The sequence below is a fragment of the Zalophus californianus genome, chromosome 13, assembly GCF_009762305.2.
Source record: "Zalophus californianus isolate mZalCal1 chromosome 13, mZalCal1.pri.v2, whole genome shotgun sequence".
Lineage (NCBI taxonomy): Eukaryota > Metazoa > Chordata > Mammalia > Carnivora > Otariidae > Zalophus > Zalophus californianus.
In genome coordinates this window covers 16,123,511-16,150,905 of record NC_045607.1, presented here as the reverse complement: position 1 = coordinate 16,150,905, position 27,395 = coordinate 16,123,511, and the positions used below count along the sequence as shown (strand labels likewise).

Here is a 27,395-nt window from a genome sequence, read left to right as displayed (position 1 = left end):
AAGGGGAGGGAGAGAGAGAATCTCAAGCAGACTCTGCACTGAGTATGAAGCCCAACATGGGGCTCAATCCCATGACCCTGAGATCATGACTTAAGCTGAAACCAAGAGTTGGATGCTTAACTGACTGGGCCACCCAGGTGCCCTAGTTCTGGTAGTTTTTGTTTTGTTTTGTTTTTTAAGATTTTATTTATTTATTTGACAGAGAGAGAGAGATCGCAAGTAGGCAGATAGGCAGGCAGAGGGAGAGGGAGAAGCAGGCTCCCTGCTGAGCGCGGAGCCCGATGCGGGGCTCAATCTCAGGACACTGGGATCATGACCTGAGCCGAAGGCAGACACTTATCCAACTGAGCCACCTAGGCGCCCCTAGTTCTGGTAGTTTTAAAAAATGTTTTTCTTTCTTTACTGCAGTGGTTAACCACTGACACAATGTTGCAGAGAAGAGATGAGAACACAGTTTGTATATGTTCTAAACCTCATACTACATTATTATTTTTGCCTTTTTTTAAAGATTTTATTTATTTATTTGACAGAGAGAGAGAGAGAGAGAGAGAGAGAGAGAGCATAAGCAGGGGGAGTGTCAGGCAGAGGGAGAAGCAGGCTCCTGAGCCCAATGTGGGGCTCGATCCCAGGACGCCGGGATCATGACCTGAGCCGAAGGCAGACGCTTAACCAACTGAGCCACCCAGGTGCCCTATTATTTTTGCTTTAAAATTAATTATATTTAAGATTAAGTTAACACTAAATATCTTTGTTATTTGCCATTTCTGTTCTATTCACTTCTTTTTATTGGTCCATTTTCCTATCTGATATCTTTTCTCTTCTGTGTAAGGAACTACCTTTAACAACTCTTTTGGAGCGTGTTTGTAGGTGGCAAATTTTCTCAGCTTCTGCTAAAAGAAGTCTTTGTTTTCCATAATGTACAGAATTCTGGGTGAAGTTTTGTTTTCTTTCAGGGCTTTAAAGATACCATTGTGCTGTCCTCTGCCATCGTAAGGTTGGCAGTCTTTCTCACTTTTGTTCTATAAGTAATGTGTCCTTTGCCTTTGTTGTTTTAAATATTTTTCTCTTCACTGGTTTTCAACAGTTTTAATATGATATGCTTTGGTGTGGTTCTCTTTGTTTTTCTCGTTTGAGATGTTTGTTGAGATTTCTGGATCTCTGTATTATTTTCACCAAATTTTTAAAAAATTAACTTGTTATTCCTTCCATAGTTTTCTTCTCCTTACTCTTTCCTTCTCCTTACTGAATTTTAATTACTTTGCTTGTTATTATTTTGTGGGTTACTGATGCTCTGTTTTATTTTATTTTATTTTTTTCAAGCTCTTTGCTCTTTGGTTTAGATTGTTTTTCTTGCTGTATCTTTTAATTCACTCATTTGTCTTCTGCTATTAAGCCAAATTGATGAATATTTCATGTCAGGTAATGATTCTCTATATATTCTTTTGATTCCTAGAGCACATTTATAAAATTTATACTAGCTAAGTAAGAATTCTTGTCTTTTGTTTCCATCATCTCTTGCCACTTTGAGTCTTTTGTTATTATTGTTGACCATTTTCTTCTGGCTATATGTCACTTTTTCCTACTTATTTTTGTATCTAAGTTTTGATTTTCTGCCAAACATTTGGAATTTTACATTGCCAAGGGCTGAATTCTGTTGTTTCTCTTAAAGAATGTTGAACATAGTTTGGTCCAGAAGTTTATTTGTGGATCAACTCAATAATTTTGAAGCCCACTTAAACCTTTTTTTTTCCCCCCCTCCAAATCTAGAGTAGTCTTTACTTCAGAGCCAGGGGTCTTTTTGGGGTCCTTTACTGAATGACTTTTGTATTCACTAAAGTCTCTCCTTTTTATGCTGGTGAGATATTAAATGATCCCTAGCCTTGTATGAGCTTAGATAATTTTTAAGCTCACAGCTCTCAGGTTCTTTTTTTTTTTTTTTTTTTTGGCAGTTGCTCTTGTCATATGGCTTTATGAAATTTCATCCTGCACATGAGCAGATCAATATTCAGCTCAGACTCCAAGAGTCTTCTCTGTGGCTTTTTGGAGTTTTGTTTTGCTTAGCTCTCTCCTCTTAAAATTCTCCCCTGAAAATTCTAGTCATCTCCATCTCCCTGAACTTCTGCCCCCTCTACTTTGTGAATCCACTAGACTTAGTCTACATATTGGCCTGAAAATTTCCTTTAGGTAGAAATTCTTGATGATCATAGATCACCCATTGTTGGTTTCTCTTCTCAGGTGTCATAATCTATACTGCTTGTTGGTCCAATATCTGGAAAAAAAAAAAAAACCTGCTTCATATATTATATCCAGTTCTCTGGTAGTTTAGAGTAGGAGGGAATATCCCATCCTGAGTTACCCCCTCATGGGTGAAAGTAGGAATCCCTTGGTTCAGTTCAGATTTTACCACAGGGAAAATCATTTGAACACATTAGGATTTAGGATTGACATTTGCCGGGTATGATTAATGGCTTTAATGGTCTCATTCTGTCTGGACATGCTGCCTTTATAACTCCCTCCCATGGCTCAGTGCACAAACAGAACAGAAACGTGATAAGCAATGTAGTAGAATTGCTACCAGCATGGTTGGTTTTAGGGTAGTGATATTCCACATTCTAGGGGGAGGAATGCTGGTGAGAAAGCAGGAGACCAACAGATAGTTGGTCCTTGGGTATAAATAAGTAAGGCAGTGCTGGAGTTTTTGACAATAGGTAGAAGGAAGAATCCATTATGACTTGTAGGTATAAGCTGAATGACCTACATATGCCTGGTTATGTTTGCCAAACATTTTACTCTAAGATGTCTCTAAAGAATATTGAGGAAATCTGATAGACTGTGCTTTTGTTATGTTCCATCCTCAACTGGATAGCCCACATCACCTCACATTATGCATCAATAACACCTTGGCATATACAATAGTGATCAGAATATGGATGGACGAAGTATGAGGAAGTGTGGAACCTACTCTTGCCCAAAACTATTACCATAGAAAGCCAATTCCGTTTCTAACCCTCAGTTTCTCCATTGATGTAAGAAATATAAAATTGCTTCCCTTAACTAACTTCACAATCATCTAATTTAAAAAAATGACAAGAATATGTAATTCTTAGAAGCTATAAAAGAATGTACAAGACATAATATTAGAAATAAGGTAATACAAGTACATGGTGCTTTAAAATATACATTTGTTTCATCTATTAATAAACTTACTCTCTTTTGGAGTATTTCTCTTGCTCTCCAAATGTTTCTACAAACTCAGGATAGTTAATGATAGTTTCTGAAGATGCCATATTGAGATGTTGAGTCTAAAACTTGACTATGTAACTGGAACACATATATGTGTTTGTATGAGTGTGTGTGCGTATGCACTGACTCCAACTACCAGAACTTCCCATAGAAGAAATATCCATAAAATTCAGCAGATTCTCTAAAAATAGTAAAATTATTAGGTGAAAAATAAAGTCAGAACATATTTACAGGTAATCTAAAATTAGAGGTAGTTGCTTAGAAAGAGAGCTCTACCAACAGAAATATCCTGGAGGAATGAGTTGATGATTTTTAACTATCTTGATTCCCCATCTGTTTTGTAGAAAAAAAAAAAAAAAGAGTGAAACTGAGTATCAGTGTTCACTTCTTTTGGATTTGGGGCACAAATGTGGTTATTTTTCCAGTACATAAATATATTATAATGAAGACAAGGAAGAATCCCTTCCTGTTAGGAGGACCTTTTCTGTGTGTTTGGCCACTGGGCTATGTCAGCACCACGTGACAGGGAAAGGATATTCTGAGATTAGTAGAGCTGAGTCAGATGCCAATTCTTACACTTATTACTCCTGTGACTGTGGTCAGGATATCCTCTGCTTCTTGGTTTCCTAGAAACTGGAAGGGATGTTCTAGATGGTTCAAGCTTCCTTCCTATCCCCAAGACAACCTTATCAGGGGAGTCCCCGCAATACACTCACTCCAAAGAATCTATCCCAGGACACCTAACGTTCTGAGATTTTGGAATTATTCCTCTGGATTTAACATTGATGTTATAGACATCTTTGAAGTTTAAATATACCAGGAATGCTCCAATACTACCCAAACCTTAGTGTGTATTTGTTAATCAGTCCCCTTCACTTTATAACAAAGAGTACAGAATGGCACCAATACTGGGTGAACTTAAGTTTATCCTCAAGTACCTCTAGTATGGATAAACCATAAAATTCTGGGGTTCTATATCCCATATCCCTGGAATTTCATTGCAGAGGGGGTTCTGATTCATCCCCATGCAATTCCTGAGTGGATGTCCTCATTGAGTAAAATGAGGTTTGGATATGAGAGAAGAGCTTTCAGGGAACAAGGAAGCTGGGGCAATAGTCAAGATGATAGAAGGTGAAGCTGCTCCCAGGATCATATAAATTAGGGCACTGCATGGCTTCAGGTGACAGTAACTCTGCAGACATAATGCTTTACTAAGTGGTGATGAAAAAAACAACATCACCTGTGTCCCAAGCAGTTAAGGTTAGATATCAGTTCACATATAATATTTCATTATAATCACTTTGTAACTTTCTTACCATTAGCCATAACTCTGATTCTCATGTCTGAACTATGGTAGGTTATTAAAAATATAGCTGTTGAATAAAAGAAAACATAGCAGTTCTTTTTTTTAATGACTTTATTTACCCATTTGTCAGAGAGAATGAGAGAGAGAGCGCGCAAACACAAGCAGAGGGAGAAGCAGACTCCCCGCTGAGCAAGGACCCTGATGCCGGACTCCATCCCAGGACTCTGGGATCATGACTCAAGCCAAAGGCAGACACTTAACAAACTGAGCCACCCAGGTGTCCCAAAAACACAGCAGTTCTGCTGGAAGGCTCAAAGCCATAATCTGAAGGTTGATCTTGCCTAAGGGGAAGGGAATTTCCTTTTATTTTCATACCTTGAATACTTAGTTGTTTGTATCATGTAGCAGAGCTGAGTGACTCTGAAAGGAAATCAAGTTCTGTAGTTAACATCGGGTAAAAAATCTTCACAGTTTATTTAAAATCTGACCATCTCACCTTTACAGCAACCACCCTGGTCTGTGTCATCAACACAGAGAGTCTGAATAATGGTAAAATACTGTAATAGCCACCCGTGTCTCTTCCCTTTTCACAGCAGCCAGAATGATCCTATTAAAATAAAAATCAGACCATGCGACACCTCTTCCCAAAGCCTTCCGGTGGCTTCCTTTTCTGCTCCAAGAAGCTGACTGCCTACAAAGCCATGGATAGTCTGGCTGCTGATTTCTCTTCTGACCTCATCTGCAACTTCTCTCCCCTCGCTCACACTGTTCCGACAACAGGTCTGCCGTGCTTGCTGTCCCTCAAGCACACCAGACACATCTCATGGCTTACACCTGTGCTCATCTTTACCTGGAATGCTCTTCCCCTAAATTACCCATCTCTCACACACCTCTGTGGGTTCTTCATTCACCCCAGTGAGGCTTTCTCAGACCATTTTGTTTAGAATTGCTATGTTCCCGACACACCTGATCCCCCTCTTCCTGCTTAAGTTTTCCCCTTAACACCTGTTGCATTCTAAAACATATATTTTGATCATTTTTTGTCTTTCCCCACTCCAGGAGACTATAATGTACATTAAGAACATGGATTTTTGTTAGCCTGGTGTTGGGTATTAAAGAGGGCACGTTCTGCGTGGAGCACTGGGTGTTATGCACAAACAATGAATCATGGAACACTACATCAAAAACTAATGATGTAATGTATGGTGATTAACATAACAATAAAAATAATAATAATAAAAAAGAACATGGATTTTTGTCTACTTTAATTCAGTGAAGGCCCTGGTATCTAGAAAAATGACTAGCCCGTGAATGATATATGATAAATATGTTTTGAATAAACAGATCAATGGATGGGGACAGGGAAGGAGCAGAAGGAGGGAGAAATGAAGAACAGCTGGTGTCTGGAATGAGCACTTTGAATTCCTCTTAAGAGGAGGAGGCTTTGCCTGGGAACATAAATTGAAGTTCTCATTGGGCCAGCACCCTGTGAGGGCATGGCAAGTTCCTCAAGTCAGGGGTTAAGTGACTTGCTGGAGATCCCTCAGTGATTTAGTGGCAGAGCTGGGCCTAGAGCCAACACGCATGCCCATTTCCACCATGCCGCCCGTCTACCCTTCCGGCACACAGACTTAATAATGAACAGTCATTTGCCAGCTTCTGGGTTTTTTTTTTTTTTCCTCCTGGTCATGAGTTTGCATTTTAGAGGTAAAAAGAAATTATAGAAATCCAGGTTACAGAGGTCTATTATTACAAAGTAATAGAAAACAAAATTTTCTGTGCACACATTTAACCCTTTGTTCCTTATAATCACAGGGGCCTTTTATGCCCCTTTCTTATTTTATCCACATTTGATAGTGAGTTGAAGGCACAATTTCGCTGCTACAGATTATGTGCCGACAACTCTAATGCACTAAGAAGGATATGGAGGAACTCTGTGGCATGTTTCTTGGTCTTATTATCTCACTGATGAGGTAAAAATATATAAAATTTAAAACTTAGAAGAAATGTCATATACCTTCATTGCTTATAACCCTCCTGCAAGATACCTCTAGCATATAATATTTTCTACAAGAAAACTTTTTAGGATGCATACTATTCTGAGGGCTGGGGTGGCAAGAAGAACTCTATTTTCAAGTTCTCTGGAAAGGGAGTGGGGGTGGGTGAAGGAAGCGGAAATAATTTTTTTTTTTTAGAAACATCAGTTATTAATTATGAAAGGGACCATGGAGTCACCCTATCTTCCCAACAGTACTTCATTCTAGAAATGCAGAAATAGAAATGTGGAACAATGACTCATCTATTGGCTCACACATTATGACCAATTTGGGGTAGGAACCCAAATCACATGAATCTCAATTTGGAACCATTCCCCTATTTTGTGCTATTTCCATACACTAAGCTGCATTTATCAAAAAACCAAAATTCAATATTGCAGTCAAATAAAATCTGACAGTGCCACAGAGAAGAGCCAAACATGTATGTCAGTGATATAATGGTATATTCCTAACCTAAAGAGGTCAAGCTGTAAAAGAGGTCACTTTTGTCAACAAAGCATATCCAGGTTGAGCCCAGAAATTATTTTCTCATTAACTGTATTGTTTTCAGACCTAGAATTTACAATAACCATGGAAGTTGATATTTTATTAAGGATAACTAGATTGGAAAACCTTAATTAAGACAATGTTGAATGGGTATGGAATCAGTTGGAGGCATATGGTCCTTCCAAGAAGTGACACTGCATCGCTGACATTTTACAGGTGAGGAAATTGAATCTCCCAATATTACAGAACTCTAAGGGGGTGAATCTGAATTTGAATCCAGATCTGTCTGACTTCAAAACCCGTCCTCTGTGAAGAAGAGCACTGACTGCTTTAGAAAGGATATCCTAGGAAGTGAGAAAACTTGTATATAGGGCACAGAGGTTGAAATTACCAGAGCACACTTAATGATTCGGCTGAGATTCTACTTTATACTACCTAAGTCTTAATGGAGGTATTGCCTTCCACAGGCAGGCAGGTAACTGGAGTATCCAGCATATATTAAATTCTCAATGAATGTTTATTAAATTGAATTATAATAATGGTATAATTCTACAACAATCATCATAATGATTATAATAGCATTATAATAATACATTATAATATTAAATAACTTTCACATGATCTCAGAACATTAACTCCAGAACTTTAAGTGGGCTATTAATGTTATTTATTTCCGTATTTCTGTTACTAAACTTGAAGACTCCTGAGGGGAGACAGAACATCGTATTTTTCTCTAACTCTGGGACCAGTGTAATCACTCATGTAGCAAACATTTGAGGGACAAATGAGTTCTTGTCTCCAACAGATATGCAGGGCAAATATTATTTTTAGTAACCTGGGGCTTGGGGCGCCTGGGTGGCTCAGTTGTTTAAGCGGCCAGTTCTTGGTTTCAGCTCAGGTCATGATCTCAGAGTTGTGGGGTCAAGCCCCACACTGGGCTCCACACTTAGTGTGGGGCCTGCTTGGGATTTTCTCTCTCCTTCCCCCTCTGTCCCTACCCTCACTAGTGTTCTCTCTCTCTCTAAAAAAAAAATATATAAATATATATACATATATATGTATATATTATATATATATATATGTGTATATATATATGACAAAGAAACCTGAGGCTCTGAGTGATTAGTTTTCTGCCAAGTTAGCAAGTGGTAAAGTATTTGAGTTAGAATTGTCATTAATTAATTCAGTCTTACATTATTTATATTCCATATTTCAGTGTATCTTGTATTACCTCTCCAATAGAAGTAAGAGCATTCCTCCCCTTTTTCTTACCTGGCCATTCCAACTTCCAGTCAACTGGGTAATTTTTAAAATATGCCTGGACACCATGTAGCATTTAATTCCTTCTCTGACCCCTTTCCAAATCTCCCAGGTCAAAGATTTTGCAAAGCCCCTATAATTGTCAGATAAATAAAATCACATTGCTCATAATTACCAGGGACAATTCTGTGTAATTAGATGTTAACTGTAGTGTCCCCTCTCCTTTATGACTTCAAATAAATATCTGTTCCTGTCTCAGTCTGGGAGAAAGCTTGGTTGGAAATGTAACTGCTTTGTTGCTCTCTATGTAATTAACTACCATTAAAAGCCACTAATTAGATCGTAAGTTTTAAATAAGTTGCCCTAATTACCTTTGGTACATGGTGCATTGAGTCAGGAGGGCAAGTCCTTCAGAGCCAAGAAAACTTGGCTCTGTCACTAAGAGAATTAACAGGGCTATTGAGTTTCTTTTTTTTCCCATTCATAAATGGGAAAATGAGAACATAGGGAATGGGATGGATAGAGGCAGGGGTAAGGACTGTGGGTGAAAAATGTGTACCTGGGCAAAGCCCACCAGGGGAGATCTCACACTGTCTGTCTAAAAACCACTCACTTGTGTGCAAGACAGCCTGCCATGTACAAAGTCCTTATGACGTGTTGAACGAACAAATGACTGAATAACTGAGTGGACAGAAAAATAGATTAGAGGCAACATGGCATAATAGTGGAGAACCTCAATTTTGAAATGAAAACAATTCATAGGTTTTAATTCTATCTCGGATAATTACTGGTTTATTTAGGGTAACTCTCTGGTACTATGCTTTCTTATTTGTAGTGGGGGAATAATGATTCCTCACACCCAAGTTGTGATGAATTAATAATGATAATGTGAGTCTAGTCTTTCCATCTACTAAGCTCTCAATAAATCCTAGCAGTGACGATGAGAACAAGAACGATGATGATGATGATGATGGTGTTGATGATAATGATGATGGTGATGATGATGATATGTAATGTGCAGTTTGGAAGTTCGCAAATGGGCTCTATGTTGCAGCTATCATGTGCTCCTTTTTTATTTTTATGTTTTGTCCCAGCACACCATTGGGCCAATCATAACACAATCACAGTGTCAGAGTCCATTCACAAACCTATTTCAGAACATTTGTTAGGCCTCTGGTTAGTGCCAGAGTAATCAGAGAAGAGAATACAGTTCTTACTCTAAGGAGCACATAATCTGATGAAGCTGCAGGTGTGTAAAAACACCATTGACCCTATAACAAAGTTTTTACAAAATATTATGTGGGAGGAAGCCCAGAAGAACTTCACAGACTAGGTAATATCAATGAGCCATTTATGGAATCATTTCCATCTTAATCAGAGTATTTAATATATGGCCAAGGTCACAAAGAGCTTTAACAACAATAATGACAATAATAGTAAGAACAATAGCTAACATTAATTGAGCAGGTGTTATGTGCCAACATCTAAAGGCTTTATCTATATTAACTGATTAATCATTACAAAAAACTTGAAAGCAAAGACAACCAGAATGGAGGTTGGTAGAGATTTCACAGGGTAGCCATGTTTACATACAAAAGTTTGCAAATGGCACAATCCACCAATGTTCAAAGGTGGCGTCCTGCTTACAAAACTAGAGTCCTTAAACCCTACCTAACATTGCCATGTTTAGTGACGAAAGAAGAGGAGTTTCTTTTGGAGAGCCTGATGTTCTTATGGGTATTTTCCCCTCAGTTTCTCTTTCTGGGCGTCGGCTTCTTTGTCACATGAAAGTTGGTTTGAAGGACAAGTTGACCTCTCAGGAGCCTTTCAAACACACATTTTTCTATTTGATTTTTCCTGCTGCATTAAAAATTGTGTGAGTGTGCCAAGCTTTCCCATGCATCCTGAGGTTTTCCTGAAGCCAAGGCAAGTCTTCTTACACCTTCCAAAATACCTAGCATAGAGCCAAATGGAAAAGAGTGTCTCTGTCTGACTCTCTCTATATACACACATATGTGTGTGTGTATATATATATATATATACATATGTATGTACGTACATATACATATGTACACAATACACACACACACACATAAGTATGCATGCATGTATGTGTTTAAAGCAGTTTTAATATATAATGTAGATAGGTAACATATTTTTAAAACTGTATCAATATCAAAATCAATCATAACACATAACAAATAAGATTTTCCTCCCTAAACTCTCAAACTAAATGTTACCTTCCTCTGAGCATTCAGGATATCATCAGCTTATTATACATATATTTTTTTTCATAAATGCCATGTGATTGTTTTGTCTTTATTCAGAGTAGGCAAGGGAAGATCTTTTGAGCCTCAGTTCTTTTTCAAGATGTGTGTGCATTGCCCTTGATGCTCTTCTCTGTTCACTTGGGTTTCGAATATACCATACCTCAGACCTATAGTTGAAGGTCAGTTTTATGTGCACAACTCTTAGGTCGTTGCCTGGGGTCACATAGGTTTGCATCTACTTTTTCTATAGAGAGGTGTAAGAGGGATTTCTCCTATCTCCACTGTCTGGCACTCTATTCTAAACAGATGGAGAGCCTTGAAAACCTGCAATCATCAGAATTGGCTGTTCGCAGAAGTCCTGCCCACTGGTCTTTCCAAAGAGAAGTAGTGCCCTGTTCCATTTATATGTGATCTGACAATGACTGCCTTAGCTTGGACTCCATATGACTGCTCAATTCAAATATTCGATAGAGAGTAGATAGGATCTCTGAGACTGTATTTGCATTTCCCATGGGACATAATGTAATTGCCTCAGATGGGATCAGATATTCATTCTCAGCCCAGTGGTATTCATGCACTTGTGTATTTCCTTCCTCTTGAGTGTGAGCTAAACCTAGTTCCTTGCTTCTAATAAACAGCTCAAAGGCCAAGTATTATAATGTACCTGTGCATTGTCAATTTGGCAGGTATTGGCTCTTTGCAAAGGAATCTCAGGAAAGACAAGGGAACTTTCTAGCATAGCAGCTTTTTAAACCCTAGTTATATATCTAGTTTTTGTGTATGCATTTATTCAGCAAATATGTAATGAGCACATATGCATAAGGCAATAAGCTACATGCCAAAAATTTACAGACAAAAGACACACCTTCTATTTTCAGTATGTAATGAGAGTGCCCAGTGGTAAGTGCTGATTGGTCTATGCCCAGGCTTCCAGTAAAGGAGGTTCAGGAAACTCAGTTTGATCACGAGTGGGGTATGGGCAAGAAAGGTTCTATGAAAGAAATTAATACTAAGCTAATCCTTAAATGAGAAAATAATAGCTATCCAGGCAGAGAAAGCTGTAGGGAAGACACTTCATATTGTGGGAGATGTATTTGCCAAAGATGTCAGCTGATGTTTGGTTTTGAAAATATTGGCATAAACTGGTATGGATATAGGAAGTTTTGAGATAGAGTCCAGCATCAGCCTTTATGATACAGATGTCTATTAAATTCTTAGTGTTTGGGGTGCCTGAGTGGCTCAGTTGTTAAACATCTGCCTTCAGCTCAGGTCATGATCCCAGGGTCCTGTGATCAAGCCCCACATTGGGCTCCCTGCTCGATGGGGAGCCTGCTTCTCCCTCTCCCACTCCCCCTGCTTGTGCATGCTCTCTCTCTGTCAAATAAATAAATAAAATCTTTAAAAAAAAATTCTTAGTGTTTACTTAAAATTGTGAGTGGGCAGGAAAATTAGCTTTGTCTTTGGTATGTAGTCATCTAATGATTAGGGAGGGATTCGGAAATAGCATGGAGCTTTGGAATTGCTCTCATCCTTTTTGGTTTGGGGTAAACATACAAAATGGCTTAAAACTTTAAATATAAAGAGATGTAGATGACTTATAATAATGCAGTGTTAGAATAACTAAAAGTTTATTTGTTGAAAAAATAATGAAACTGTTGGGGAACTAGCCTTCCTGTCCAAAGATTATTCTTTCTGTCCAGCGGGAAGCAGGGGGTGGTTTCTGTTTCCCAATTTTTCCCTTCCCTTAGGGATTTGGAGCCAAACCATGGGGATATTTGCAATGGTCTATCTGTCTCTCTATTCTTTTCAAGGTCTGAATGACAAGCCAAGCGGAGAAATTGAATTTTTCACTTCTCTAAACACTTTTGGCCCCTAGGAACACTGGAAAAGGTCAAGAATTTTGAAGCACGTTCTTCCACAGGCTACAGGATCAAAACTTCTTTTTTAAAAGGTTGTTTCAGGCCCAAAGAGACAGCCAGTCGTGATGAAAAATATAAACAGCAGTTTGTGTCCTCTGTCGTGGTGTATGCCCCCCTTAGGAGGTTTACCCTGAAGACAGTTTCTCTAGAGAGATTTGTTTCTCTCATTAGGGCAACAGCAGGTGGAAAAAAAAAATAGCTTGACATAAACTGGAAAGTGTGGGTAAAGACTCCTGCTTTTCCATATCCCCTTCCCCACGTATTCTATTTTTACTTTTCTGTCTTTGTTTTCTTTTAGTTGTTTCTCTCCACTAGCAACTTTGTTTTTTTCTTAATTTTTCTTTTTTTGGTTAGATTTTTTATTTATTTATTTCACAGAGAGAGAGAGATAGTGAGAGCAGGAACACAAGCAGGGGGAGCGGGAGAGGGAGAAGCAGGCCTCCCGCCAAGCGGGGAGCCCGATGCGGGGCTCGATCCCAGGACCCTGGGATCACGACCCGAGCCAAAGGCAGACGCTTAACGACTGAGCCACCCAGGCGCCCCTGTTTTTTTCTTAATTTTTCTAACCAATCTCATAATTAGCTTTTTCATTTTCCCTTGTTGACCCATGTGATAGGCATCCTCTAAAATAACTCCAATAATGATCCTCACCTCTGCTATTCTTGCCCTTGTTTATCTCCCTCCCCTTGAGTGTAAGCTGACCCTAGTGACTCACTCCTAATAAGTAGATTATGATATAAGTTATGGGATGTTGGGGCACCTGGGTGGCTCCGTGGGTTGAGCGTCCAACTCTTGATTTTGGCTCAGGTCATGATCTCCGGGTCCTGAGATGGAGCCCCACGTCAGGCTCCGTGCGCTCAGAGCAAGGTCGGCTTGGGGTTCTTTCCCTCTCCCTCTGCCTCACCCCCAGCTTGTGCTCTAAATAAATAAATAAATAAATAAATAAATAAATAAATAACCTTTAAAAGAGTTATGGGATGTCACTTGTAAGATGAGGTTATGAAAAGGATAGGACTTCCATCTTGCTTGTCCTTTTTTGCTCTCTTGGAGCCTGTGAAAAGGCCTATGTGGCAAGGAATTGATGTCTCCAGCTCTTCCAGACCTGACACCTTCCAACAACCATGAGTGAGCTTGGAAGGAGATCCTTTCCCACTTGACTCCTAAGACTACTGAAGGCTTGTTTTTGCATTTTTGATTACAGACCCATGAGAAACCTTTTACCAGAGGACCTAGGTAAGCCCACCTGGATTCCTGACCCACAGAAACTGTGAGATACGGTTTATTATCTTACGCCTCTAAGTTTTAGGGTTATTTGTTATGCAGCAATAGGTAATTAATGCAACATATATCCTTACATGTTCTTCCTCTTCACTGATTTTTTACTGAAACTCTTCCTATTTTTTCTTCTTTTTTCTCTTAATTCTTAAGTATACGGACTTCAAATTTTTATGTGACATTGAACGCTATACGAGTCAGAATGCCATCAAACCCAATCATGTATCTGCAAACATAATCTGCATAATGGAAAGGTCATATCCCTGGCCTCCCTTTAATTGTAGTCTTTGGTAAATATCCATTCATCTGTTGTTTCAGTAAAACTATTTAATGGGCAGCTACTATCTTTAATACATTGTATCAGCTGTCATGTGGAACACAAAAATGAATGAGATGTGCCCCTGTCATCAAAGATAATATAAAAATGTCCAAAATAAAGCATCTCACAAAAGGGATATGCTCAGGGGTCTGTGTGTTAAGAGGGAGAGGTGGCTTCCTGCTTGGAGGATCAGGAAGAGATCTGTAAAGTGGGCACTCTGGACATAATGCTGAAGGATAAACTGGATTTATACCTACTGAAGCTTCTTTGAGCTGCACCTCTCCTCGAGAGTCCGTCTCTCTTATACTGCTTGCGGGATCAACCCCCACTTAACGCACAGAAACCAATATGAATTCTAAGCTGTATGGGCCACTGTCCACAATTCTAAGTAGTTGATTGTTCACCCTTTTGTTGCTTCCCCAGCCTCACTACTCTTGTCTACTCCAGCATTTCTCAAATCATTATTTACTTGGTTCTTGCATGAATCAAGAGAAAAAAGTATATTGTTCAAGAAGAAAGAGGCATGATGCATGATGCATGAGGCATGATGTTCCAGGCTCAGATGGTAGAGGTCAGAATGGGGTAGGAAGACTTAGGATATTATAATGTCAGGTTATCAAAAAATTATTTGTTACAAGAAAAGAGGGGGGAAAAAAAAGAGGATCATTGTTGACAAAAAGTGATCTCTGGCCATAAACCACTCCATTATTTCTTTCTTACATGGAGCAGCAGGGTGATTACCATTTCTCTCTTTCTCTCTCTTTTTTTTTTTTTCCTTCCATGGGACTTGGAGTAAAACAATGGAGATGTTTGAAATGTGTCATGCATTATTGTGCTCAGTCTTAATTCTTCACTAAACTTCGTAATATATATAGGTTTCTTTGGGAAATTATTAAGGTGGGCATGAGAACTTGAAAATAACTTCTGTTCTTGTCTAGGGAACAAATGTATTTCTAGAGATTAGGAGAAGTAAATCATCAGTGCTTTTCGGCTTTGTTCTTTCAAATTGTATTTTTAATGAGAAGCTTGAGAGTTAAATAATTAAATTTGAGTCATGCTGTGGTCAGGTACCTTTGCCCCTCCCCCACAGGATGCCTCTTGACATATAACATTGGATAAGTTTAAGGCGTATAACATGCTGATTTGATACATTTAGTATTTGTAAAATACTTTCACATGACTGTGGTCAAGTCACTTAAAAGATACCCCAACTTTCAATATTAACCATGTAGAATCTTTGGAAAACGGAAGGCTTAAAAATACTGTTATTGTTGACAGTAATTTACATTCCTGAAAATTTGTCATAACAAATCATTTACAATAAGGGGACGTGTTGAAAACAGGTTAAATGAATAATCAACAATAGGAGAATGGTATTGCGTATTTTGGTACATCAGCTCAGTGGATTATTAAGCAGCCATTAAAATGGTAATTGGGAAGACAAGCATAAATGTGAAGTGTTTTTAATGTGATATTAATACAAAGAATACTAAGTTATATGTAAATCATGATTATAATAACTATATAGTTCATATTTTATTATGAAGAAAAACAAGAATTTTTAAAAATCAGCTACTGTGCTAGTAGTGTGTATGTACATGCATATATATATATTTTTTTTTTTTTTAATTGTAATGTGAGGTTTTCCAGCTCTGAATTTGGGACCCAAATAATTGCTTGGGAGAGGAGAGGTATCTTCCATATTGTAGAATGTTTAGCAGCATCCCTGACTTCTCCTAGTTGAAGTAGAATTTCCACAGCTGTGACGACTAAAAATGTCTCCAGACATTGCCCAGCATCCCCGGACAGGGGATGGGGGATGCAAAATCACTTGTAGTTGAGAACCATGGTTTTAATAAAATGTTTTATTATTTTTCTAATATTTTTTAAAGAAATAATAAATTAAAAAAATGAAAGTAAGTGTTGCCCTTGACCTACCGTTCCCTTCAGCAACTTACCCAGAGAATAGTTGAAATCAGCAATGTTCTGTTTATATCAGACAAGAGAGTAAAACATTAATGCATGATGACCTGTTTGGGGTTGTCAGCAAACCCCACCATTCCTCTGAGTTCTTGCAAAATGAAGGAAAGAAATCAGTGTGTGTTATATAAGAATATCTTCTACTGACAGTGCAGAGTATTTTTATCCTGGTAGAAGTTGCCTCTGGGCTCTGAAACCTTCTGTCAGGGAGTAAAGAAAACTAATTGCAGTGAAATATCTTTTCAGGCAACCTGCCCATCACCAAATTCTCTATGTAGGGGAAATGCACACTTCCTTTAGAAGATGTTTCAACGGAACTCAAACCCCATAGGAATTCTTTTTAGGGCCAGGGAAACTTCTACACCGTGTAGGAACTTTAGTTCAATTCAGAAAATGTTAAAATTTCAAGGCACTATTAAGGAGTCCTCAGTCCTCTGGCTTGACCCCTTCTTTTTTATTCAGGATAACTGGAAACCAAAGAAGTTAAGTCACTTGCCAGTTCAACACACCTAATTACTTGCACAGCATTAAAATTAAACGTGAGTGGGCCTGAAGTTTCTTATCCTTCAGGCAAACTTTGTCTTTAAAAGAACATTTCCCACCTCTGCAATTGTATATCACTGGAAAAGAGTTTATTTCTGGGTAATGAAATCTTCCACAATATTTGACATGTGGGTTGGTCTTCAAAAAGAATGTAAGATTCAAACATGGAAGGAATAAACATTTATTGGGTGCTTGTCTATGTGCCCAGTTCTGTGCTACACAGTCTATCTGGAAGATTAGAATAAATATGTTGTATACTTTTTCTGCTCTTGTCACAGTCCTACACATTTGGCTGTACAAATAAAAAGCATTCGATCAATGCTGACCAGGCATCTAGAATAGAGTTAATGTAGCCCTAGATTCTTGAGGCTCTCCATCTGTACTCCTTCAAACATTTCCTCCATTCCTCCCCTTCAAATGACCTTTCCAGCTTCCCACATTGTCATGGCTAAATATGGGTGTTAATATATATGCAATAACCCTGTTACAAAAAAACAATACTAGGAACATTTTAATGCAGGACAAAGGAGCCTCCAGCAACCTAAGAATTGTAACCAAATGACAACAATCCCAGCTGTGCAACGCAGAAAAGTATAGACCAAAAAGTGGCTACTACTAGAAATTCTTGACTCTTTTGGGGGTTTCTATTGGTTTCAGCTTTCATTACAGGATCCTCACAGGAAATTATTTTTCCTCATTCTAGGGACTGCACTGTGATAACCACTCACAGAAAGCAGGCTTTTGAAAGTGTCCAAACACTTGGGTTTCTCCATAATGCCTCTTGGGTAGACAGACCAAAAGTGTCTGATTTGCTAGTATAACCAAATAGGGATCAAAATTCCTTCTCATTGGAATCGCAAAAAAAAACAAAACAAACAAACAAACAACAAAAAAAAAACAACAGCAACAGGTAATATCCTCGGACACTGGGGATCTTCCTCTCTACTGGAGTAATGGAGAGTATATGGGGCTGAGGATCAGTAAACTCTGATTCAAATTCTGATTTCATGACTCTGTGTTGCAAGATTCTCAGTTTCTAAGTACTCCCAGGTTCCTCATCTATTTCTTAGGGACTGTGCCCAGTATTTACTGTGCAAGAGGAGGGGTGCCCATTGTAAGTTAATTATGATGTGCTATTTGTTGGAATGTGTGGTCATAAGAACCTTGCAAATCATTAATATAAAAATATTTTAAAGGGAAAATTATATATATATAAATATATATAAAAGAATATATATAAATATTTATATATAATATAAATTTATACAATATTTATATATAAAAAGAATATATATATATTTTCTTTAAGTTGGATGCACAGGTCAAATAACTGTGTCTGCATGATCAGGAGGCTATGATAGATGCGCTTAAATCATAGAGTCCCAGGTGAATAGTTCCTTAATGCAGCTGGGACACACTAATTTTTAGGGCTGGGGGAAATAACTAGATCTTAGAAAGGAAACTAACATTGGGGTTACATTTGGGTTGAGTTTCTCAGAGGCAGAGCCTGAATTGAGAATGGATGTAAAGTGACCCAGTGGAGAAGACCACCTTGGAGAAACCTGCAAGGGAGTAGAGGAAGCAGTCGAGGGCATGGGATACAGCAAAGCAGAAGTGTGCTTTCAGCTATAATCTAACTTCACCCTGAGCCCAGAGACTCTAGAATATTGACTGCATCACAAAGCTAGTTTCACCTTGTGGCAAGAGTTCTGGCCTTTTTATCCAAATATCTGTCAGTCATTCCCCTTGAGGAGGAGGTGTAACTTTCTAGTTTTCTTTAGGCAAAGTAACTCCTATTGGCTAAGGAAAGTAAAGCAGTGTGTCATTGGCAGCAAATACTTACACTGTCTGGGAAACAGGTGCACCCAACCTGTAACAGGCATCTGGATTTGAGACCAATAGCACTTATTACATATAGTAAAGCAATCCTCCTAAGGCTATTAACTGCATTAAAACTTACTCTGACTCTTCAAAATAACATAAATATTTGAAGGCCATAGACCTTCTCTGTCTTGTTCCTTGTGTTTTCCCCAGTACCTAGAAAATTAACTGGCTCATAGGATATGCTCAGTAAATGTGTACTGAATGAACTAAGGAATTCCTGACAAATATCCTCCCCAATTCCAGGCTCCCCCTGCTTTTTCTCCTGACGGCAGTGTTCTCCTTTCTGCTCTCAATCTTAATTATGTTCTTCAAAGTTTATCTGATAATCAAAGTTGATCTATGAAGCATTCTTTGACAGGAAGCCCTGGGTGTGTGTGTGTGTGTGTGTGTGTGTGTGTGTGTGTGTGTGTGTGTGTGTGTGTGTGTGAGAGAGAGAGAGAGAGAGAGAGAGAGAGAAAGAGAGAGAGAGAGAGAGAGAGATACTGCATGTGTGTGGATGTTTGCCTCTTTGTGTCCTGGCTATTTAATGCTATAAGTAAATATGCCTTTTCCTGGATTGACAATAACCAACTAATCCCCATCTTCTGAAGTTTCTCTATAATTATGCACCTGTTTCTCAGATTTGCAGTCAGTATCCTTTTCACTATCACCTACACATAATAATAACACTAAGTTTATTGAGTGCTTCCAACGTGCCAGGCATGACACTCAATATGTGGCATACCCTGTCTCATTTGGTTTGATGATGATCCCATAACATAGGCACTCGTAGTGCCCTATTTTCTGGATGAACTTAGCAAGTTTAAGTGCCTTATCCATAGTCACTCAGCTAATAAGAGAAACAACTAAGATTTAAACACAATCAGTGGATCCTAGAACCTTGCTCTTAGCCTCAAAGTTATACTGTCTTTCCACCTAAAACATTTCAACAGCTTGTTAAAGAATCCTCTTCTTCAATCCATTCTGCACACTACATCAAGGATGATCTTTACAAAGCATCAATCTGGTGAAGTCACTTCTCTGCTGAAAACTTATCAGTGGCTCTCCATTAATCTCAAGATAAAGCCCAACCCCCTTAATATGGTTTTATAAAACCTACTCTAATTTGTCCCCCTGAGCACTTCTCTATTCTCATCCCTTTTCCTCTCTCACTTTGCCCAGATATTGAACTTCCTTCAGATTCCTAAAGATACTAGACACACTCTCTCTCCCTTTTGGATCACAATATGGGCTGAATGGGAAAAGGTCCTCTTCTACTTCTATGCTGCCCAATTGAATATATATCCTCAAGGAAATACTTTTGACCTCCCAAAGCTCTTAGAGCTGCCCTTCCTCTTAGAGACCAATGCTTGAATATATTCATTATTTTATCCCCATGGACTAGAAGAGAGCTTGGGATATAGTTGCCAGTAAATATTATTTGCCCTCAGATGGAAAGAAAGGATGAATAGTTGAATTATGTAAAAATATTCTCCTCTCCAACCCCCACCGATATAAGCTCTGAGGACCAGTGACTACACTTAATGCAACTCTCCATCTTCCATAATGCCTGGGACATTGTCTACTACATAGTAGGTTCTTAGCAACTATTTGTTGATTAATTATTGTTATTATTTTTACCTTAACTTGAGCCACAGTCTTTATATTTTTCAGTCAGGAAAACTAATGTTTGATGAATGGCTCTTAATTTAACCCAGAATGTAAAATGATGGAGTTGTTGGGTTGAAGGTCATCAAAATAGGCCTTCTCCTTAATGAACAAATCCCCACTACTCTTTATTTTGAGTGTACTTGTACAGTGTATTTGTACCCCTCTAGCTTTGGAGAACTCACTACCTCTTATGAGAGGTTTTCTTTCACTAAAAAGTCATGGATTTTAGCCTAATGTTTCTCATACTGAATCAATATTTTTTCCCTATCGTATGGGGCTTTGGGGACATGGCATCCAGTATGCTATTAGTAAGTCATTGGAGGGCAAGCTGGCTTTTTTGCTTCTTTCCCCAGCCTGTGCTCTCCTCCCTAGAATTCTCACTGAGGGACCATTGGAAAAACCCTGAACTAGGGAGTTGGGTGGGGGTGCATGGAGAGAATCTTAAGGCCTGGGCTTGAAATTGTCCCTCAAAATAATCACTGCCCACTGTTCTTGGCTTTAGCCCAACCTGCCTATGTGACAGTCCATTCTCCCTGACTCAGCCTTCTGTGTTCAGACAAATGATTCACTCCCAGTGCATTTTTCTGCTCTTACTAAATAGGCCCTCTAACCACCACTGTATCTTTCAATTCCAGCTAACAGCTTGGACAGCATTTTTTAAAAAATGTTACTAAGCAAGCATGCTCGGCCAGAGAAATCATGCAGAATCCTCTGTAAATGCTTCTCACACCATTCCGGCTCACAGGGATTGCTCCCTTCTCCAAACTCAGGGCAAATTCCACTCCACATTTTATATTCACTTATCCATTGACAGATTGCTTACTAGTCTCTGCCATTTCTTGAATCTTAGCTAAACCTTATCAAGCACTAATAGTAAGCCAAACTGCTAATTTCTTGGCACAAATGATCATCCAATTTTCCTGATCACATTACTGAATTCTTTTGAGCCTCAATTCCCCAGTATGTGAAAACAAAAAAAGGACTGGGCGCCTGGGTGGCTCAGATGGTTAAGTGTCTGCCTTCGGCTCAGGTCATGATCCCAGGGTCCTGGGATCGAGTCCCACATCGGGCTCCCTGCTCAGTGCAGGGCCTGCTTCTCCCTCTCCCTCTGCCATTCCCTCTGCTGTGCTCTTCTCTCTAACTCTCTGTCAAATAAATAAATAAAACCTTTAAAACAAAAAAAACAAAAAAAGGATAAAAACATTTCTCAAATGAGGTTTGTTAGAAGACCTGTTGACTGTCTCCAACAAAAATTTGTGTTTTGTTCTGTTTTAAACAGAGCACCTTTTTAACTTCCCAGGTAACTGATACATGAGTTAGATTAGGCATGGCATTGATTAATCTTTTTGACCTGAGCTGAGGCCAATTTCTATAGACTTTTTGCCCTCCATTACTGTACTCATTGTAAAATGTTTATCCAATTGACTTTCTCTACCAGTCCCCTCTACAGTAACCTTAGAGATTAGCCTTTGATGTGCATTGTATCAAAAGCCTACTAGAAATACAAGTGAATTATATCTATGGTAACCATCACCTTCTTTGAAAAATTAATCAGTTTTGTTAAGTAAGAGCTCCCTTTTGACATCTATTGTTACAGGTCTCTGCAAACGGAGAGGAAGAGGAAGCAGAGTGCTATTTTGAAAAGACCTCTGGGCTAAGAGTGCAAATTTCTATATTCTGGTTTCAGGCAGTGTTGAGATCTTGTACTACCTGCTCATGATCTCAGTGAGGTTAAAGAATAGACTGTAGTCATTAAGACTGTTTTGAAATCACAAAGAAGATGAACCCTCTACTAGATGTGAGATTTTGAGCAGAATATTTAATTTGTTGAAAACAGGATTCCCATCAGAAAAAAAATGGGGATGACAGTAATAACTGTCTGTATTACTTGTAGGGTACTGCTACATTTCTCTGTAAAGAAACTCCTAAAATACTATGATTTAAATTTTATATATTTTTATATACGCCTCTTTGCATTTTTTAGTAGTTATTTGTTATGTACTGAATCGCGTTCTTCAAAAAGATGAATTCCTTACCCCAAATACCTATAAATGTGACCTTCTTTAGTGAGATGATCAAGTTTAGATGAGGTCATTAGGGTGGGCCTAAACCAATATGACTGGTGTCCTTATAAAAAAAGGAAATCATAGCATAGAGAAAGACATTTACAGAGGGCAGAGACCAGATAGTGTGAAGAAACAGGGAGAATGCCACCTCTAAGCAAGGAATGCCAGAGGCCGGCAGAAGCTGAAGAAGCAAGGAAGGATCCTTTCCCTACCTTGATTTCTGACTTCTAGCCTCCAAAACTGGGATACTAGTTTCTATTGTTTTAAGCCAATCGTTTTTTTTTTTTTTTTGTTAGTCAGCCAACGAATTTTATTAACAGCAAACTGCTCATTCAAAAGTGATCATGGAACTCAAAATACAGAGCAAGAAGGATGAAAAACATCTCATTGGCCAATAGATTGTTTTAATTCTCTATATGAAACAAACTTTTCATTTTTAGGAAAGGTTAAGTTTAACTTCAGTAGACATCAATACAGAAAGATTTTGTTCCATGGACTAGTTTCTTTAGTCAAATGCTTCTAGCTGTCTCCACCAGGATAGACGCATTTACAGAACTGGCTGTGCTTGAGCCTTCTTTGCAAGCAGCTTTAGATCTGCAATGCACTTGGCAATTGTTTCCTTTTCCTGCTGTGCAGAGATGCTCTGCACCACATGCTTCTCCACCCAGTTTATCATGTGCTCTTGTTCCTTTCGGCGCATCATGTTCTGCACAGAGATGTGATAGTCCAGGCGATTCTTCACTTCCTTGTATACTCTGTGCAGCCGTTCCCGGTAAGTAAGTTCCAGTGCCATAGCAATGTTATTCCTCTGGACATCAAAAAGGTAATGGCGCTTGTGAACCAGGGCCTGCTGTGACTTCTCCATATCAATTGCATCCTGGATTTGTTTGATGGAAGCCTGCTTCACCTCTTCTAGTTGGGCAATTTTTTGCTCATTGAGTTTATCAGCAAATTCTCCAATAGAGGCACCATATTTTTTAACTACATAGATAAGCAACCCTATTGTTGATATGGCAGAGAAGGTCTCTGCAGTAATCACATATATTTCTTTGGACAGAAAATATAGGATAAGTCCGGTTCCAAGCACATACGGTCCTGTTACGCCAGTTTTGGGATAAAGGAACTGGAAGAATTCTTCGGGGATCAGCCCCAAACGAACTTTTCCTCCATGTTCAGGAAGAGGTGGTACAGGGGCAAGACTTGGCTGCCCTGTGTGGAAGATCCTTGTTGCCTGCAATACCCCTGGACCAAGGAGAGCTGCGTTCTTCAGACAGGGGCCGCTGCGGCGGCCACAGAAAAAACCACCCGGGACAGCATGGTCAACCAGGGCCCGGACAGCAGGTTCTGCCTTAAGCCAATTGGTTTTTAAACTTTGTTGCAGCAGCCTTAGGAAACTAATGAATTTTGTTAGAGATTATAATATACAGTCTTAAATTTTCACTTAGTTTTCACTTTTAAGTGTTAACTTTTGGGGTGCCTGGCTGGCTCCATCAGATAAGCATCTGACTCTTGATTTCAGCTCAGGTCATGGTCTCAGGGTCGTGAGATCGAGCCCCAAGTGGGGCTCCCTGCTCGGCGCAGAGTCTGCTTGAGATTCTCTCTCTCCTCTGCCCCTCTCCCCTGCTCTCTCTCTCAAATAAGTAAACATTAAAAAAAAATAAAAAATTGTTAACTTTTGAAGTTATCATGGTACTACTACAAATAGAGTGTAAGAAACTTGAAACAGTATAAGTCCATTTAACCCACTCCCATCCTTTATGATGTAGTTATTATATATATTTATACAAATTATAATTCACTCATTACATTGTTACCATTTTTGCTTTATTTTTTATTTAAAAAAATCTTTTAAAGATTTTATTTATTAAAGAGAGCAAGAGCTGGGGCAGGGGGCAGGGAGTGGCAGAGACAGAGGGAGATGCAGACTCTCCGCTGAGCAGGGAGCCTGACTCAGGACCCGGTCCCAGGACCTGAGCCGAAGGCAGATGCTTCACTGACTGAGCCACCCGGGCGCCCCCCATTTTTGCTTTAAATAGACATATTTAAAACAAATTAAGATAAAAAATGGCATTTTGTAACCACCTCTATAATTTCCATTCCCACACCATTTCTGCTGCTCTTCCTTCCTCTTGAAGATTCACATTTCCATCTGCTATTATTTCCTCTCAGCCTGAAGAACTTCCTTTCAGGTTCCTCGTAGTGCAGATTTTCTGGCATTAAATTCTCTTAGCTTTTCTCTAGCTTGAAAAGTCTTTGTTTCACCTCTATTTTAATTGACAGTTTTATTGGATATAGAGTTCTAGAGTTCAGGGTTGTTTTTTTTTTCTTTTCACTACGTTAAAAAATACCATTTCATTGTTTCTGATGAGAAGTCAGTTATCATTAAAATTATGTTCCTCTGTATGCTTTGTGTTTTCTTGCTGTTGTTGTTGTTGTTGTTGTTTGGCTGTATTTATTTTTGGTTTTAATCACAGTAACTATGTTGTGCTTGGGTATGGTTTTCTTTCTGTTTTTCTAACTTGGCATTCACTGGACTTCTTAACCCTATAAACATATGTCATCAATTAATTTGCGGAAAAAATTTAAACTATCATTTTGTTCAGGTATTTTTGCTGCCCCAATTTCCCTCCTTTTCTTGTGGGACTCCAATTATATGCATGTTGGACCACTAAAGATTCCCCAAGAGGACCAGAGATTCTATTTGTTTAATCCTTTTTCTAATCAGATCATTTCTATTAATTTTTTATTTCATTAACTCCTTCTGCTATCTCAAATTTGCTCTTATGCCTATTTTTTGTTTTAAATTTTATTTCAGATTTTGCCATTTTTAGTTGTACAGTTTCTACTTGGAAATTTTTAGTTTCTGTTTCTCTGTTGAAATGTCCTATTTTTTCATTCACTATAAGAATATTTTCCCTTATGCCCTTGAGCATAGTTATAGTAGCTGCTCAAGGTTTGTCTCCATTAATTGTCTTTTTTCTTTAATATGGGTCACATTTTCCTGTTTTTTCATATGACTGGTGATTTTCGATCAGATCTAAACATTTTCAATATGTGTAAAGTGCTAGATTATCTTATATTTATTTAAAAGGTATTAGTTTAAGTTATTGTCATTCTTGTGTTTTAGCAGGCAGTTGATTTATCTGAACTCATACTCCAGGCTCCAAAGTCACATTTTATATTTTTTATCTTTAATTGGGTTGCTAGAATTCTGCTCAATGTATTCATAGCTCAGGGGTCAGCTAGCTATTTTGGAAGATTCCCTGCACAAAGCCTGTAGCTCCCATTCTCTACTTCTTTCCTGTCTAGGGCTTCCCTCCTTACTTTACAACTGTGTTGTTGCTCCAAACTCTGCTCCCTGGTTCTTCAAGCCAGTAAATCTGTGGGTTTCTATGCAAGTGCTAGCCCCACCACGGGGTGATATCTGAGAATAGTCTGTAAGCTAAAAGCCTTTTCAATAGGAAACTCACCTACTCACTGGTCATTACTTTCTCCCAAGTTTCAACACCCCCCCTAATATCATCAGCGCTGTCTTCATGTAGTTGATTTTTATGAATTTTGTAGGGTATAGTTGTCATCTGTGGGAGGATTGGTCTGCTAGGAATGACATAGTGTTCACCAGAATCTAACTGCTGTATTTTCTCAGTGGTTTAAATCAGATAAAATTTATTTCTCTGTGAGTTAATAGTCCAAAGATTATCAGGTGGTTCTTCTCTATGAAGTTATTCAGAAACTAGACTGATTTATTGAGTTTGATTTTCTCAAAATATGAATTTAATCTTTGGGTCCAAGGATCAAATCATTGCCATTTCCAACCCTCAGAAAGGGGAGTCAGGGCAGACAGCTTCAAGGAGGTGGAGTGAAAATTTTATCGATCCCGACTATTGGCATCTCATTAGTCCAACCTTATTCACATGGCAAACCCTAGCTATAAGTAAGTTTAGGAAATAAAATTTCTTGAAGGACAGCCATGTATCCAGCTACACCATGGCAAAGAGAGGATATCTAGTATTAGCAGGAAGAAAATTAAATGTATTCTAAGGGAAAATGTGTATTCTTTGCCACAATCCACTCTTCTAGCCACTCCAGCATCCAAGTATACTGTATACAACCACTGTCTACCTGTGGGAGAAATTCTTTTTTTTTTTTTTAAGATTTTTATTTATTTATTTGACAGTGAGAGACACAGTGATAGAGGGAACACAAGCAGGGGGAGTGGAAGAGGGAGAAGCAGGCTTCCCACAGAGCAGGGAGCCCGATGTGGGGCTCGATCCCAAGACCCTGGGATCATGACCCGAGCTGAAAGCAGACGCTTAACGACCGAGCCACCCAGGCGCCCCTGTGGGAGAAATTCTTTAAGTCACATCCACCTGAAAGCCAGAAGTCCTTTAGTCCTATGTTGGTGACTCTGGAAATCTAAGAACCTATTAATAAGTACACAGTATCGCTTTCTCGGCGCTGCCTGTGGAGGTGGCCGCCATCTGTTACTGGGCATCATGGCTGCCCTCAGACCTCTGGTGAAGCCCAAGATCATTAAAAAGAGGACCAAGAAGTTCATCCGGCACCAGTCAGACCGCTATGTCAAAATTAAGCGCAACTGGCGGAAACCCAGAGGCATTGACAATAGGGTGTGCAGAAGATTCAAGGGCCAGATCTTGATGCCCAACATTGGTTACGGGAGCAACAAGAAAACAGAGCACATGTTGCCCAGTGGCTTCTGGAAGTTCCTAGTCCACAACGTTAAGGAGCTTGAAGTGCTGCTGATGTGCAACAAATCTTACTGTGCAGAGATTGCTCACAATGTCTCCTCCAAGAACCGCAAAGCTATTGTGGAAAGAGCAGCCCAACTGGCAATCAGAGTCACCAATCCCAACGCCAGGCTGCGCAGCAAAGAAAATGAATAGACCGCTTGTTGTGCACATCATATTTGTGTTAATAAAACCATAAAACCTAAAAAAAAAAAAATAAGTACACAGTATCTCCCATACTGTTTCTACTTTCTGTGTTATGCATAGAATGAGGGAGTAGGAACTGGGTACTGGTACTGGAATTAAAGTCAAATTGTGAAAGTGGAAAAAATGTAAAATATACAGAGGTCATTATTCTGTAGCAATAATGAAATAATGATTGTTAGAAA

At 38.9% G+C, this 27,395-nt stretch overlaps 1 protein-coding gene and 1 pseudogene across 2 annotated transcripts; one reads left to right on the top strand and one right to left on the bottom strand.

Annotated features, from left to right (window-relative positions):
• Positions 1 to 22,645: 22,645 nt before the first annotated feature.
• On the bottom strand, positions 22,646 to 23,575 carry LOC113934505 (annotated as a pseudogene). The gene has a single exon (XR_003523702.1). The product of XR_003523702.1 is annotated as an ATP synthase F(0) complex subunit B1, mitochondrial-like (transcript).
• A 3,140-nt stretch (positions 23,576 to 26,715) lies between these two features.
• LOC113934986 (60S ribosomal protein L32-like) lies at positions 26,716 to 27,162 on the top strand. Its single transcript, XM_035723733.1, has one exon. It carries the CDS (start codon positions 26,755 to 26,757, stop codon positions 27,160 to 27,162), a length of 408 nt encoding a protein of 135 aa, XP_035579626.1. The 5' UTR covers positions 26,716 to 26,754.
• The last annotated feature ends 233 nt before the right edge of the window (positions 27,163 to 27,395 follow it).

Excerpts from the sequence above, each read along its gene's own strand:
- LOC113934986 (XM_035723733.1), top strand. The coding sequence starts at position 26,755 with ATGGCTGCCCTCAGACCTCTGGTGAAGCCCAAGATCATTAAAAAGAGG.